The sequence below is a fragment of the Oryctolagus cuniculus genome, chromosome 5 (assembly GCF_964237555.1).
Source record: "Oryctolagus cuniculus chromosome 5, mOryCun1.1, whole genome shotgun sequence".
In the NCBI taxonomy this organism is placed as follows: domain Eukaryota; kingdom Metazoa; phylum Chordata; class Mammalia; order Lagomorpha; family Leporidae; genus Oryctolagus; species Oryctolagus cuniculus.
In genome coordinates, this window is record NC_091436.1 from 164,364,572 (window position 1) to 164,380,058 (window position 15,487).

General features: G+C 48.7%; 1 protein-coding gene across 1 annotated transcript in view; it reads left to right on the plus strand.

The window, feature by feature from the left end:
* F13A1 (coagulation factor XIII A chain) overlaps nt 1-15,487 on the plus strand; it is a 185,187-nt gene that overhangs the window by 105,296 nt on the left and 64,404 nt on the right. The window contains exons 7-8 of the mRNA XM_051855142.2: nt 1,510-1,684; nt 4,760-4,898. Coding sequence (XP_051711102.1) covers nt 1,510-1,684; nt 4,760-4,898 — 314 coding nt within the window. The remainder of the gene's footprint in view (nt 1-1,509; nt 1,685-4,759; nt 4,899-15,487) is intronic.

Below are 15,487 nucleotides of genomic sequence, written 5' to 3' on the forward strand. Positions count from 1 at the left end.
GCAGGTGCTGAGGTTGATCTGTTAGTTGATGAAGAAGTAAAGACATAAAATACTCACCATATTTTAATATCGCTTCTATGGTTTTCATAAACCAAACACACATGCTTCACAATGCTCACTGGTGTCTTTTCAGCATAACCCAGACCTATGTTTCTCAAACTGTTGTGCACACAAACCTCCTGTAGCTCATATTAAAATGCAGATTCTTATTTGGTGATCTGCAGAGGGAGCCTGGGATTCTGCATTTCTTTCCTTAAAAATATTTATTTAATTAATTTATTTATTTGAAATGCAGAGTTACAGAGAGTGGGGGGGAGAGAGAGAGAGAGAGAGAGAGAGAGAGAGATATTTTCCACCTGCTGGTTCATTCCCCAAATGGCTGCAACAACTAGGCCAAAGCCAGAGGCTTGGAATTCCATCCAGGACTCCCACGGGCGGCAGGGGCCCCAGTACTTGGGCCATCACATGCTGCCTCCCAGCATTAGCCGGAAGCTGGATTGGAAATGGAGCATCTAGCCTCACTGGTGTTGGCTTACCCTGCTGTGACATAACACTGGCCCCCTAAAAAAAACTTGAAACACCATCTCTGTAAGGCACCTACAAGGATTTCTTTTCTTCTTAACTCAATGGTTCTTATGGAAGCACTTGCCAGCTTTTTATTTCATTGGACATCTCATTAGAGTCTGCCACTTGTCGCAAAAGCCAAATCTCATTGGACCAGTGATTTCTTATTTGTCAGGTTTGAGGCCCCTCCCCCAACACAAGATCACTGCTGAGTTTGTCCTCTTACACGGGTTCTGTTCTTGCTTCCTCATTCATTCTGCACTATTCTAGCCCAAACCAAGTGTCCTAAGTGTATCCTCTCCTGGTCACGTGGAGAAGAGGTCAAACTCGTCTTTGCTACTATTAAACTTCATCTTTCTACAAAATACACTATTTAAGAGGCAGTCTTGGGCCAGCGCCGCAGCTCACTAGGCTAATCCTCCACCTAGCGGCACCGGCACACCGGGTTCTAGTCCCGGTTGGGGCGCCGGATTCTGTCCCGGTTGCCCCTCTTCCAGGCCAGCTCTCTGCTGTGGCCCGGGAGTGCAGTGGAGGATGGCCCAGGTGCTTGGGCCCTGCACCCCATGGGAGACCAGGAGAAGCACCTGGCTCCTGGCTCCTGCCATCAGATCAGTGCGGTGCGCCGGCATGAGCGCGCCGGCCGCGGCGGCCATTGGAGGGTGAACCAACGGCAAAGGAAGACCTTTCTCTCTGTCTCTCTCTCTCACTGTCCACTCTGCCTGTCAAAAAAAAAAAGGCAGTCTTGATTATGTGGTTTTCCCTCCCATGCTTAGTTGTTGCATCACCTTCCCAGGAAACACGTCAGTAAATTGGACAGCAGCGGCATTGTTTTAACCATACAGGACACATGGAAGGCACTGGAAGCTTAAACTTACATGAGCCATAGCTTGGAGAGGACCCATCTAATTGACATTTCTTCCTTGTTATGCCTCATAACTTTTTTAGATTAATGCTAAAGATGATGAGGGTGTCATCGTTGGATCCTGGGACAACATCTACGCTTATGGTGTCCCACCATCGGCCTGGACTGGAAGTGTCGACATTCTACTGGAATACCGGAGCTCCGAGAACCCAGTCCGGTATGGCCAGTGCTGGGTGTTTGCCGGTGTCTTTAACACATGTAAGTATCCAAGTGAGTAATCTGTTTTGAATGCAAAGGAAATTTCACTTCAAGTCATGTTATCTATAAACTGGAAAGGAGATTTGGTAGTCCCTGTTGGCCCTATAGAATTTACAGGTGAGTATTCTGGGAATCTAGTCAATGCATAATTAAATTTTGCTGGGCCAAATCGGCTCAGAGTCTCTCTCTGGCTGTGGGATCCAGACAGAAAGAATGATGGGCTATTTCCCAGGTATCCCATCACTCAACACCGAGAGAAAAGGAGGGTCATGGAGGTCAAGTGAGGATGCCACCTTTCAAAAAGATTAAGCTAAAATAGTAAATGATAAGGAAAGATGCATACCTGCTTATTTGTTATTGGGAAGTTGTATAAATATATCCGTAATTTTTATCCCTGCTATCGACGGGATTGTGACAAGGGATCTCATCCCCATCTCTGCAGTTGGGTCCCAGTGCCTCTGAGCAATTAGATGCCAGAGCATAGTGAACAATCTTTACCTCCCCAGGGTGCCCTCCTGTTTTCAATCCATCCAATATCCCATCCGCAGAGTAAAACATATGGGAACAGAATTATTCTCTCCAGCCTCATGCATCATTTTTCAAAATGGCATTTGCCTCTCTTAGCCCAGAGAGCACTGTAGTGAATTCAGTGAATATTTTTAAAGATACATTGATTTCAGTGTGTCTTCATCATTGGTAATGATTTCATTCACATGTCACTTCTCCAGTCTTGGAGAGACAATAGGCACAGGGTGGACTGTCCTTTCTCCTCCTAATTAACAAAGAGTGTTCTGGGAGGGTGTGATAGTCGGCTGTCAGTCGTGATCACTAAGTGCAGGCTTTCTGAAAGAAGTGGGTTTTCTCTGGTTCATGGATTTGGAGGTTCACAGTCGAAGGTCTGGCAGCCGCACTGGTGGAGCCTCTATTTGGAGGATGGCAGTGGTGGGAAAAGCAGAGGAGGGCTCACACCGTGCGGCAGGAAGCAGCAGAAGCTGAGCCATACTCAAGCTTCCTGAGACCCCTCATCACGCCCCCCGTGACGGGTGCAAGGGCTCCGCACCGGGCCCACCTCCTCCACACCTCTGCTGACTTCAGCTTCTACTCCCTTGGAGCCATGCAGTGACGGCCTTGGGGTTTGATGTCTGCTGCAGTTCGTGATCCATGTCCTACTCAAACCATAGCAAAGGGGCTGGGGGCTGATGCCTGGGGTGAGGCCACTTCTTAGAACGATGTGAAACCTGTGTGTTTCAGTTCAAAACTGGGACAGTCCTAAGAAACAGCGATCCAGGTAGATGGGCTGCAAGTTGTTTTCTTTCCTCCCAGGATCTGATCAAGACTGTTTTCTTAGTCTTACACATAAACATGTAGACCCAAGGCTAGCTGAGCATCTGTTTCCGGGGAACAATGAAAGCCCAAAGTGTGGTCTCCTAGGAGTCTCTAGGAGTTCTAGAGAGAAGCTGGAATCTCGCGATGGGCAAAGGTTAGAGGGCGTCCCCTCCCTTAGGACTCCCAAGCCAAGCCATTCAAAGCTCCGCAGCCAGGCAGCCGCCCTTGTAAAATTTCTGCATGCAAACGGAAAAGACCCAGCCCCGCCGTGCCCGCAGCCACGTCGTACTGAGAACCAGAGGGCACGTCCGTTGTTGTGTTTTGTGTAAAAAAGTGTCATCAGATCTGTGCCTGAAGTCCCTGTGTTGTGGCAAATTAAGAAAAAGCAGAGGGGCCAGCGCAGTGGCACAGCGGGTTAGGCGGCCGACTGCAGTGCCGGCATGAGTCTTGGCTGCCCGGCATCCAATGCAGCTCCCTGCTCACGCACCTTGGGAAGGTGGCAGAAGACGGCCCAAGTGCCTGGGCCCCTGCCGTCCATGTGGGAGACCCGGATGGAGATCCAGGGTCCTGGCTTCAATCTAGGCCAGCCCAGCCATTGCTCCCATTTGGGGAGTGAGCCAATAGATGAAAGATCTCTCTCAATCTCTCTCTCTCTAACTCTGACTTTCAAATAAGTAAATAACTCTTTTAAAAAGAAAAAGAAAGAGAGAAAAAGCAGACGGGGTGTAGGGAAGGCACAGTGAGATGCACCTGAAGCAGGACACAGGATGGAAGGAGGACCAGGGGCCCCAAGGGCGAGCCTCACCTGTCTGAAAGCCATGAGGAAGGCAGACTCCAGAACAAGTCTCGCACTGTCATACCGTGGATTTTTGCTGAGTCAGAAGTCAAACATCACCTTTCACTTTGCTGAGTCAGAAGAAGAACCAGAGCGCCCTCTGTTCTACGGGCAGGCTGTGTTGGTAGGGGCTGCAGGCGGAGAGAGGAAGGGCAGGATGGGTGGCGGGGGTGGCTGCCACGACTGTCGTCTCGGGCGTTGAGGTCAGGGGTCAGGTCCGGCCGGAAAGAGCATTGCTGTCTCTCTCGCAGACTCAAGTTTGGACTTCCAAGGTTGTTCTGTTGAAGGGGATGCATAGTCTTTGCTTAAAAATGCTAAACTATTCAGAGGGAGGGAAAAAAAAAAAGGCAGGCCAAGTCATTAATCTTAAAATTGTCAGCCAAATTATTTCCAATGAGCCCTGATGTCTGGCGTCCTGGGAGCCAGGGAGGGCATTTGGATTAAGTTTAATCGATAGGTACATATGGCAAGAGATGCTGCCAGGTAATTCATTACCCAACAGTTAAAATGAATCTGTAGTGTCACCCTCCGCTGAGTGTCACACAACAGAGTTCCAGCTGGGAGTGCAGGGTCCACCGAGGACGAGCTCTGGACACTGTTAGCGCCCTGTGGCTGTTTCCTTCAGCGTGACCCCACTAACAGGACTCAAGTACTGCCTCGATGACCACATGATTAGAAACACGTGGGGTCTGCTTCCAGGACCATGCTGCAGTTGGCTGCCCTTGGTCCCAGTCGCCGCGCTGAAAGATGGCAGAACAAGAGTTGTCTCTGCAGTGCCCATGGGGCTGGAAATGGTCCTCCTTCGATAGGGAGTATTTGGGGAGGTGTTTTGTGTTGGTAAAGAAAGAAGTCGCATGCGAGAAAGGAGTCTTTGCTATGTGTTTATTAAGTGCGTGGTCTGTTCTTTCCTGTAGTCCTACGATGCCTTGGAATACCAGCAAGAGTCATTACCAATTATTCCTCGGCCCACGATAATGATGCCAATTTGCAAATGGACATCTTCCTGGAAGAAGACGGGAACGTGAGCTCCAAACTCACCAAGGACTCGGTGTGGTGAGTCCGTTAAACAGGGGCATTTATTGCTATCACATTACAGTGGACTGCACCTGCGCCACAGCACAGACATTCTCTGCCTACTTTTCCATTCTCCTCTGGCAGAAATATCTCCTCTAGGCAGAAATATCTGATTGTCAAAGAAATGTTTTAGTTCCTGAATCAGAAATGACACTGAATGGGCAGGTGAGTTCCCAGAATAAGAACTGATCACCCATGAAGACAACAGCAATTGAGAAAGACTGGTTCTAGCTGCAGCCTAGGACTATCTCAGCATCTTTCTGCCTTCGAGAGCTCACGGTGTAGCTTATAGCAGAGGTATTGAAGGTGAACACTCTCTGCATCAGTGTCCGAAGAGTAACATAGCTATCATTAATTACGTGCTTGCTGTATACCAATCTCTGTGTCTCTCCCCCTCTTCATGGAGGAGCGACACTGGACCCTGCGTTGTTCTTTTGTCTGCTCTGCCCTTCCCGGGTTTGCTGCTGGTTCTTCCCGGGTTGGGGCCGCGGGGGAGCGGCACACCGCCAGCCGGCTCTCTCGGGGGCTGCACAGGTGTTCCCTCAGATACATGTTCCCTCTTAGATGTTCCTGGTGCATGCCGTCTCTCTCCTCCTTTATAGTCCTCTTCCACCAATCCCAACTCTGCTACCCACACGCCGAGTACGCTGCTCTCCTCCAATCAGGAGCAAGTCCTACAGTTTATTAGCTGAACTGGAGGCAGCTGTGTAGAAGCTGTTTCCTCCTCTCCCAGCGCCATATTGTGGGAGAGCAGATGCATAGAATAAGTCTTAATTCCAGTAACTTAGTCTAGTCCGAGTTGCTCCCCACACTCTGTACACATGATCTTATATAATTGTTTTAACAGTGTTACCAGGTAGACACTGGTCATATTCCCATTCACAGATCAGGAAACTGAGGCCAGAGAGCTTTGCTCAAGGTCACACATCTGGTAAGGTGCAAGTAGACCCCAAGTGCCTCTGGCCCTTAACCATAATCTATTTTTACCTCTGTGATATAGGATTGCTCCTTGCATGGAAAACAGGGGTTCTCTTTGACTGTGTGCTCCATTTTTAAAATATTTATCTATTTCTTTGAAAGACAGAGAGTGTGGAAGAGACAGAGGAGGAGAGAGAGAGAGATCTTCCTTCCACTGGTTCACTCCACAAACACCTGTAACAGCCAGGGCTTCACCAGGTTGAAGCCAGCAGCCAGGAACTCCAATCTGGTCTCTTGTGTGGGTAGCAGGGACCCAAGCACTCTGGCCATCTTCTACTGCCTTCCCAGGTGCATCATCAGGGAGCTGGATTGGAAATGGAGCAGCCAGGACTCGATCTGGTGCCCATGAGGGATGCTGGCATCACAGATGGAGGCTTTGCCCACTGCACCACATCCCTGGCCCCCGTGCGCTCCCTTTGTATTCAGAGATAGAAACAGAAGTAAGCTGCAATGGTTTAAATAGACCGACCGCATGATTCTCTCCCTGCCCTGAACAGCTGAATTGCGTGCCGGTTACAGGGAGGTCAAGGTCTCAAAGAAATTCCCTTTTCCTTGGGGTCCACGCAGTCCAAATGAGATGGAAAGGGTATTTATGAAGGTCTCTGTGGGAGGCAATGGAAGGGTCTCTCGACTATTGTCAGGCACTGAACGAAGTGGAGTTTTTTAAGCCCAAAATGTGTCTCATGCACTTGTTACTGGTAAGTAACAAAGCTAAAGCAATGTGGGTTGGCAAAATGTCCAAGTGGGGATGGTAGGAAGTTGTACGCTCATTTTAAGAAGAATTAAAAGTTAGAAGCGCCTGAACTCGCCCCGTTACAAGAAAGGGTCCCGGCTGTAACTCGCCATCAGCGGCAAGCGCTCCTTTGAGATTATCAGAAGGACGTCATGGAAGTGGTAGCAAAGCCCTATGAATAAAAGGATGGCACACTTCTCTGGAGGGGAAAGAGCGAGCCGTGGTAAGCAGGAGAGCTTGGGGGAGACAAAACCTCAGCTCTGTGACTTGAACAGCGATTGACAGAGCCATTGTGCATGCGGAATGGGCAGAAACAGACCAAAATCGCTGCCCTGGGGGTGCACTGTGACAGCCCAGAATGGCAAAATTGGAATTATTTGGCATTCTCCACTCATCTCTTACACACACACACACACACACACATACACACACACACTACCTTAGTCACCAAGTAAAGTTCAAAGCGATTCCTCCCTCTCCATTGCCCAAATGTCTCCCATGGCAAGATCCACGGGGCACGGCCACCAGGCAGCCACCAGGCGGCCACCAGGCCAGAGACAGAACTGGAGCTGCTACAGCATTGCGAGGCTGACCTCGCTTGTCCTTGGCCACTCTAGCTCTCTTCCTCTCCTAGCTCCCTGCTCCAAGTTCTCATCCTGTTCCTGACGCTCTGTGTTCCTCCAATATCCCATCGCCCTGGCACTGGGCCCCCACCGTCGCCCACCCTGCCCTGTCCACCCTGGGCTCCTCGTCCCTCCCCTCGCCTGACTCATGACAAGTTTCCGGGATGTGACAGCTGCCCATCTGCCTGTCTGAATGGCTGACGCTCACCTGGCTTGGGAGAGGCTCAAATCAGAGGCACAGGGTTACCTGGTTCTGCTATTGACTGCTGTGTGACCTTGGACAAAGCACAGCCTCTCTGTGCCTCCAATGTGAAGACAACCCAACTCCCTACTTGGCTGAACACGGCGATGTGCATAACAGGTGTCTAATGACTGTTAGCTGTTTTTATTGCCTTTGTTATTAGTGGCACAGCTGGCGTTTCTTGGCAGCAATATGTTGCCAGCCACCTAAATGCATTGAAGCAGTTAAAAAAAGAGGGGCTCTCCGTCTCCTATGCTGGCTGTGCTGTTACTGCCACTTGGGAGCATTTTTCTAAAGAGAAAGCGGAAAGTGTGCATCCCCAGCACAAACACTGGGGTACCTTAGAAGCTCCAGGTGTTCCGGGGAGCCATGAGTACGCCTATGACCCTCACTGACGCAAGAGGTTGGTTGGGACTGGCCCGGGACGTGTCAACCGGTCCAGGGTTGCTGCAGCCATACCCCCGTGTCAGCTCGCGCTGGGACAGCCAGCTGGCTGTGTGGCTTTGAGAAAACGATTTCACCTCTCTGAGTTTTCCTCATCAGTAGAATGAAGGTGATCTTAGCAGCTGCTGTTTCCTGTTGGGGTGGCTGTGACGATTAAATGAGTTCGTCCAGGTTAAATACCGATTGAGTATCCCTGATCTCAACATCCAAAACCAAAGATGCTCCAACATTCCACTGGGAGCAGGACGTGACACCCCCAGTGGACAGTTCCACACCCGGCCTCTCCTAGGACAGGTTGCAGTCAAAATGCTGGTGGACGAAAACTGCTGTGTAAAATTACCTTCAGGCTACATGTACAATCAGGTGCATATGGAGCATAAATGCATTTCCAAGAAATTACATTACGTGTATGAGCATATACCGAAATTGAAAAAAATTCTAAATCCCAAAGTTCTGGTCCCCAGACCTTTAGCTGGTGATACTCAGCCCGTACTTAGCAAGGTGGGAGGTGCGATACTGTTTAGACTGAGTGACAGCCGCTCTAAGCCGCAGGAGCCGCCTGAGCCGCAGGGCTGGCGGGCCAAGGAGGAGCCAGGGCACAGGCGTTCGTCCGAGGTTTGGGTGAGCGTGGGAGTGATTTTCTGAGCATCAGGTGACCGCTGCACGCCCAGGGAGGCACAGGCAGGCAGCCTAGGGCCCGAGTTTTTCCAGCAAGGGTTTCGGCAGCAGTTGTCCTCACTCAAGCTCTCCCCAACCCCAGACTGGCTTCCCTCTGCAGGCTCTCGTCAAACAAACCCATCCCAGCCTGCCTACTCCCTGCCTGGTGTGTGTGTGTGTGTGTGTGCGTGTGCCCCTTGCTCCAGCTCCAGCCTTCTCCTCTGTAAGAAGAGCAGGGAGAAGAAGAGAAGGAGCCAGGGAGTTTCGGAGGGGGAGCTGGAATATGGGGGGAGCAGTGTTTTAGGTTGACTGATAAAATCTGGGCTCCGTCCCTGGCTCTGACTCTTCTCCGTGACCATGGACTGCTAGGGACGGACAGCTCATTTTGCTACCCCCTGGTTTGCCCTGAAGTCTTATGATTTCCCCTGTGAGAGCACTTCATCTCACAGAGGCGGTAAGTAATGTTGCATAGAGTGGACTCGCTGTCAACACCAGCAGGGACCAGCACACTCCTTAGCTGTTAAGCAGTGGGGCGGGGGCCCAGGATCCTCGGAAGGGCACGGAGTAGGGCAGAGTAATTGGACCCCAGGGCGGCCAATAAAACTGAGCCGGCAGATGCGAGGTAACGTGTCCTGGAAGGAGCGATTGAAGCCGCCTGTCCCCAGCGAGCTGATGGCTTCTGAGTTATGTGTAGGCTCTGGGGACGGCGCCTGTGAATCACCGTGGACAGTTTAATGAAGACACTGGCTTCCTGTTTCCCAACAGCGCACGGGAACAGGAAGGCTCGCGGAGGAGAGAGAGTCAGGCTCACTTGGATGTCCAGGGAACAGCAGTGGCCGGCCTTGTCTTAGCCAGGCTCGGTTTGATCACCTCATTAGACACAGGGCATGGTGGAAAGAGAAATAACTTTAGAAGACAGGGGTTGGGAGCACTTTATTAGGGCCGTGGAAAGTATTTCAGTGAAAGGCTTCTCTCCTGCTGGGTGAAAGTGTTAACATGTCCTTCAGCTGGGGCGCACGCGTGGGAGACGGTGTCCTCCTCACTCACCAGCCGGTAACCCCCAACAGGAAGCAGAATCTTGTCTGTGTTTAGCATTGTTTGTTTTGCCAGCATGCAGTAGAGTGCAAGGGCTAGAACCAGCCATGAATAAATGGTGTTAGAAAAAATTTTTAAATGCCCCCTGAGCTGCAGAAACATCATCTCATCATCTCCCAAACCCTTATCGGACACTGATGTCCAAATACTGGGTGCTAAGGAGCCCAGAGAAATTGATCAGTCTCTGCCCTTGAACAGCCCCATCAGCTGTGTATGAGGGAGACAGCCACGTACACAACACTCTATTCACATTCTAAGGAGGGCTATATTGTGGGCTGGGCAGCATGGCAACCAGGAGAAGGCATTTTCAGCCTAAGCAAAGCTGTTCCCGTGGGAAGTGGCCATGGAGTCAAAGCCATCACCCCCTGCAGTCCGGAAGGCGGCCTTAGCCTACACGTGAAGCCACAGGGCATGGCAGCAGTAGTTCAAGGGCTGGAATACGTCTATCAGTCATCAGCGGGCTTTGGGGACCAAGCGGACGGACACAGAATTTCACCCAGAGCCATGATGCACTACTGTGGCCACCATGGTTGAACACTGCAACCTTCTGGCCTTTGCTGTCTTCCCTTTCATGAAAGCAACACCCCCTTGATCTCCACCCTGCCCCCCTGCAGGGTCTAAAGACTCTGGCTGTGCACCCACAAGCAGCAGGTAGGGTTCTAACTGTTTGGGGGTGGGGTTGGCTGCTCCTATCCACCCAGCATCCCCTCCAGGTTCTGTCTCCTACCCCGGGGTTTCTTACAGGTAGAGGGCCCAACAGTCTCTCAGGCTCTCTTGGAACCAGCAGCTTGCCTGGCCACTGCTCCCATGGCTCCCGTAATCTAGTTTGTAAGCCTTCCTACGTGCCCCATTCGTCCTGCTCACGACAAAGTAAGATGGTCCCTAACTTATGATTTCCCGACAAGGCAAGATGGTCCCTAACTTATGATGGTCGGTGGCTTCGCTTAGGATCTTTTGACTTCCTGGCAGTATGAAAGTGGTCCACACTCAGGAGCAGCCATACGTGGACTGTTGAACTTGGATCTTTTCCTGGGCGTGCACTGTGAGGTCCAGTCTCTGGCGCCGCTGAGTAGCTACAGTGAACACAGTTGCTGGTCAGCCCAGGGTCCCCAGGAGAAACCCCCGGTGCTCTGCAGGGCACTGTGCTTCCCAGCCAGCACACATGTGAGAGCGGGTGCATTTTTCACTTACAATATTTTCAACTTACGGTGGATTCACCAAGATGTAGCCCCATATCCCTCTCTGGAGAATAGGATACAAATGAGGTGAGCATGTTCTGTCCGCGCCTGTAGATACAAAGAGAAGCGAGCTGAATGCACGGGTGGACCCCAAGCCCGTGACTAGACCCTGGCTGCTTCTCAAGGTCCAGCTCACTGGCCGGTGGTCAGGAGACCATCTTGCTTGGACATTTAAACATTTTCTTTTTTTATTTTATTTTTATTTTTTATTTTTTGACAGGCAGAGTGGACAGTGAGAGAGAGACAGAGAGAAAGGTTTTCCCTTGCTGTTGGTTCATCCTCCAATGGCCGCCGTGGCCGGTGCGCTGCTGCCAGCCACGCTGATCCGATGGCAGGAGCCAGGTGCTTCTCCTGGTCTCCCATGGGGTGCAGGGCCCAAGCACTTGGGCCATCCTCCACTGCACTCCCGGGCCACAACAGAGAGCTGGACTGGAAGAGAGGCAACCGGGACAGAATCCGGCGCCCTGACCGGGACAAGAACCCGGTGTGCCGGCGCCACAGGCAGAGGATTAGCCTATTGAGCCGCGGCGCCAGCCTAAACATTTTCTGTGATACACAGGGCAACTGTCGAAACCGTGAGTGATGAAAGAATGAACAGGTTGTTTTTTTTTTTTTTTTAATCTCCTTTCTTGTCTTTCCTTTGAAGTTAAGTCGATTTGATTATTTTCTCCAATTTAATTTTTTAAATAATTGTGAACCAGTTAATAGGTATTTAGCACATTTCACTCAAAACAGCAACAATCTAACAGTCATTGATCCAGGTGGAAATAAAGCCCGAGTTTTGTGTTTTCTCACCTGGCGCATCCTGGCAGGACGTGGAAGTCCGCATCCAGTGAGCTTTTGTCCTCTCTGGCTTTCATTTGCAACACAGTATGATTTGCCCTGCCACCAATTAGCTGAGTGACCCTGGACAAGCTGCTCCACCTCTCTGGGCCTTTATGGTCTCATATGTAAATTTGAAAGTTTGGTTTTGATGGGTATAGAATCCTTTCCAGCCCCAATTTTTAATCAACTTGTACTCTTCTCCCAGCCAGGCCATTCCTCTGGTATGCAGTTTCTGTTGTTTGTTTTGTGTGAATTGCATGGGCCAGGCTGGGAGCTGCTCCCTGGTATATAGGTGCTATTTGCAAACTGGCTTCATTTCAGCTCCCCAGGGGGAGAAATGAAAAAAGAAACAGGAACTGAAGGCATCACATTCAATGTTTGTGATTGTTTGGCCAGCCTCAGTGCTTCTGGTTCTTAAAAAAAATCCCTATTTCCATACTTTTTGGAAGGAGTACTGTTGTTTTGTTTTTTTAACTCCAAATGCAAAATAAGTCTGTGTTGCAATAACAGTGTGAATCTATTTTTAAAAGCCCTTTCAAAGCACATTTAAGAGCAGAAATTGACTAGCTTTCAAACCGGGAAGCCGGCCTCGGCTAGCTTGCCGTCCTAATATGTGCTGCGTGCTTGGTACTTGTATGGTGCTTTACAGATTCTAGGAGCATTTTTGATATTTAGACTGTTCCATCCTTACTTTAGATGCTCTCTTTGTTCCAAATAGTTGGACTTTTATTATTCATAACCTTTAGGGTTTTTTAAAATTACTATTTATTTTATTGATCTGAAAGGCAGAGAGAGATAGATGATTGATAGATAGATAGATAGATAGATAGATAGATAGATAGCTTGATCAACTGATGGACCTCCCATCTGCTGATTCACTCCCCCAGTGCCCTCTAACCATCAGGCCTGGACCAGGCTGAAGTCAGGAGACAGGAATTCAATCTGGGTCTCCCACGAGAGCCGCTGAGTACCGAGTACTTGAGCCATCAGCACTGCCCTCCTGGGTGTGCATAGCAGGGAGCTGGAATGGAGAGCAGAGCCAGGACTTGAACCCAAGAACTCTGACATAAGATGCAAGCAGCCCAGTGTCAGCTGAACCACTGTGCCAGACGCCCACCCCAAAGCATCTTCAGTTTTAATCACTACGAAAAACAGAAGGACCTGAAAACGAATTCCAAATAAAATAGCATAGAAAAAAAATAGAATATTTTGAATATAGACCAAGCTGCTTAACATATGAGGGTTTGTGCAATTCTCTTATGGTGCATCCAAGTTACCAGTTTTGAATGGTGATCGAAGATGTTTATTTTCAAATGTTATCTCATTAAGCACAGTTTTGAACACATCGTTTTTATGAAAATCACCTGGAGCTATCCCACAAAAATATATCGTTAGAGAGCTAAGAATAGATGCCGAATACATACTTACTAAAGTGTTGAAAATGGGGCTGAAAAATGTTATTTGGCACTTCCAAAGAATACAAATATGTCGGACGGGCTTTTGGCATTCGCTTAAGATGCTGCTTCAGATGCCCACATCCCAAATTGGAGTGCTCAAGTTCAAGTCTCAGGTCCCTTTCAACTCCAGCTTCCTGTTAACCCACACTCTGGGAGACAGAAGGCACTGGTTCAAGCATCAAGCAGTGGATCCCTGCCGCCCACGTGGGAGACCTGGACTGAGATCCCAGCTCCTGGCCTCAGCCTGGCCAAGAGCAAGCAGTGGATCCCTGCCGCCCACGTGGGAGACCTGGACTGAGAGCCCAGCTCCCGGCTTCAGCCTGGCCCAGGGGTTTCCAATTTCTCCACATTCTTGTCCATAATTATTTTCCACTTTTTAAAAGACTTATTTATCGATGTATTTGAAAGTCAGAGTTACACACAGAGAAGGGGAGAGGGAGAGAGAGAGAAGGAGAGAGATTTTTCATCAGCTGATTCATTCCCAAGATGGTCACAAGAGTCAGGCCTGGGTCAGGAGCTTCATCCAGATCTACCACGCGGGTGGCAGGGACCCAGCACTTGAGCCAACTTTTGCTGCTTTCTCAGGAGCATTAGCAGGGAGCTGGATCAGAAGTGGAGCAGAGACACAAAGCAGCACCCATATGGGATGCCAGTGTCACAGGTGGCAGATTTACCCCTCTGCCAGAGTGCTGGTCCCCGTTGTTTTCATTTTCTGATTCTAGCCATCCTAGTGGGTGTGTAGTGGTATCTCATTGTGGATTTAATCTGCATTTTCCTAATGACTAACGACATTGAACATCTTTTCATGGGTTTTTTGGCCATTTGTTTACCTTCTTTGATAAAGTGGCTATTCAAACCCTTGTCTCATTTTAGAACTGGATTATGTGTCTCTGAATTGTTGCATTGTGATTGTTCTTTATATATTCTGGATACAAGTCCCAAATAATATATATTACTTGAAAGTATTTTCTCCTATTTTTGACTGCTTTTTTCCCCACTTTTTTGATGGGGTCATTTAATGTACTAAATATTTTAATTTTAATAAAATTCAGGGTTTTTTGGTAATTGGGTTTCTTATATTTTCATTGTCATATCTAAGAAACCAGTATCTGGGCGCCAGTGCTGTGGCGTAGCAGGTTAAAGCACCAGCCTGAAGTACTAGCATCTCATAAGGGTGCTAGTTCGAGTCCCGACTGCAGCAGTTCCAATCCAGCTCTTGCTAATGTGCCTGGGAAAGCAGCAGAGGACGACCCAAGTGCTTGGGTCCCTGTACCCACATGGGAGACCCAGAAGAAGCTCCTGGCTCCTTGCTTCAGCCTTGCCCAGCCCCAGTCGTTGTGGCCATTTGGGGAGCAAACCAGCAGATAGAAGACCTCTCTCTCTGTCTCTACCTCTCTGTAAGTCTGCCTTTCAAATAAATAAAAACAAATTAAAAAAAAAAAGAAAAGAAAGAAACCAGTATCTAATCTGAAGTCACAACGATGTATTCATGTTTTCCCTTCTGAAAGTTTGTAGTTTTACGGCCTCTCATCTAGATCTTGGATTTACTTTGAGTTAACCTCTATATGTAGTGTCAAGTAGAAATAAAAGTAGAAAAGAAAAAATAAAGAATAAAATAAGAAAAAAAAGACTGAAATCGCTCTACTGATTATTCCTTTGACCAATGCTTCCCTTCTCCCACACTGTCTTAAAGATTCTTTGTTTTCAGCTCTTGACAGTTTGGCTATGATGCCTCCAGGTGGATTTAGGTCATCCTACTTGGATTTGGGGCTTTTTTTAACTTCTTCAATGCACACAATGTTTTTCATCAAATCTGGAACTTTTTGGCTATTATTCTTCAAATGTTTTTCTGCCACTTTCTTTTCTGTCCATGTGGAATTCTAATTAGAATCTCGGTATACTTGACCTATCTCACACACCCTTTTGCTTATTTGTTTCCTATTTTGTCCTTCTGTTGTTCGGATTGCATCACTTCCACTGGCCTGTCTTCAAGTTGGCTGATTCTGCCTCCTGCCTGCTCAGATCTGCTACTGAAACTCCCTGCTGAAGGTCTCACTTCAGTCACTGGTATTTCTCAGCTCTAGAATTTCTCCCCAGTTCCTTTCCATAAGTCCTGTGTTTTGATGATCTCTATTTGATGAGATGTCACCTTTGCGACTTTCTTTATTCTGTGAACATGTTTACAATATCTGGTTGTTTTTTTTTTTTTTTTTTTTTTTTTTTTTTTTTTTTTGACAGGAAGAGTGGACAGTGAGAGAGAGAGACAGAGAGAGAAAG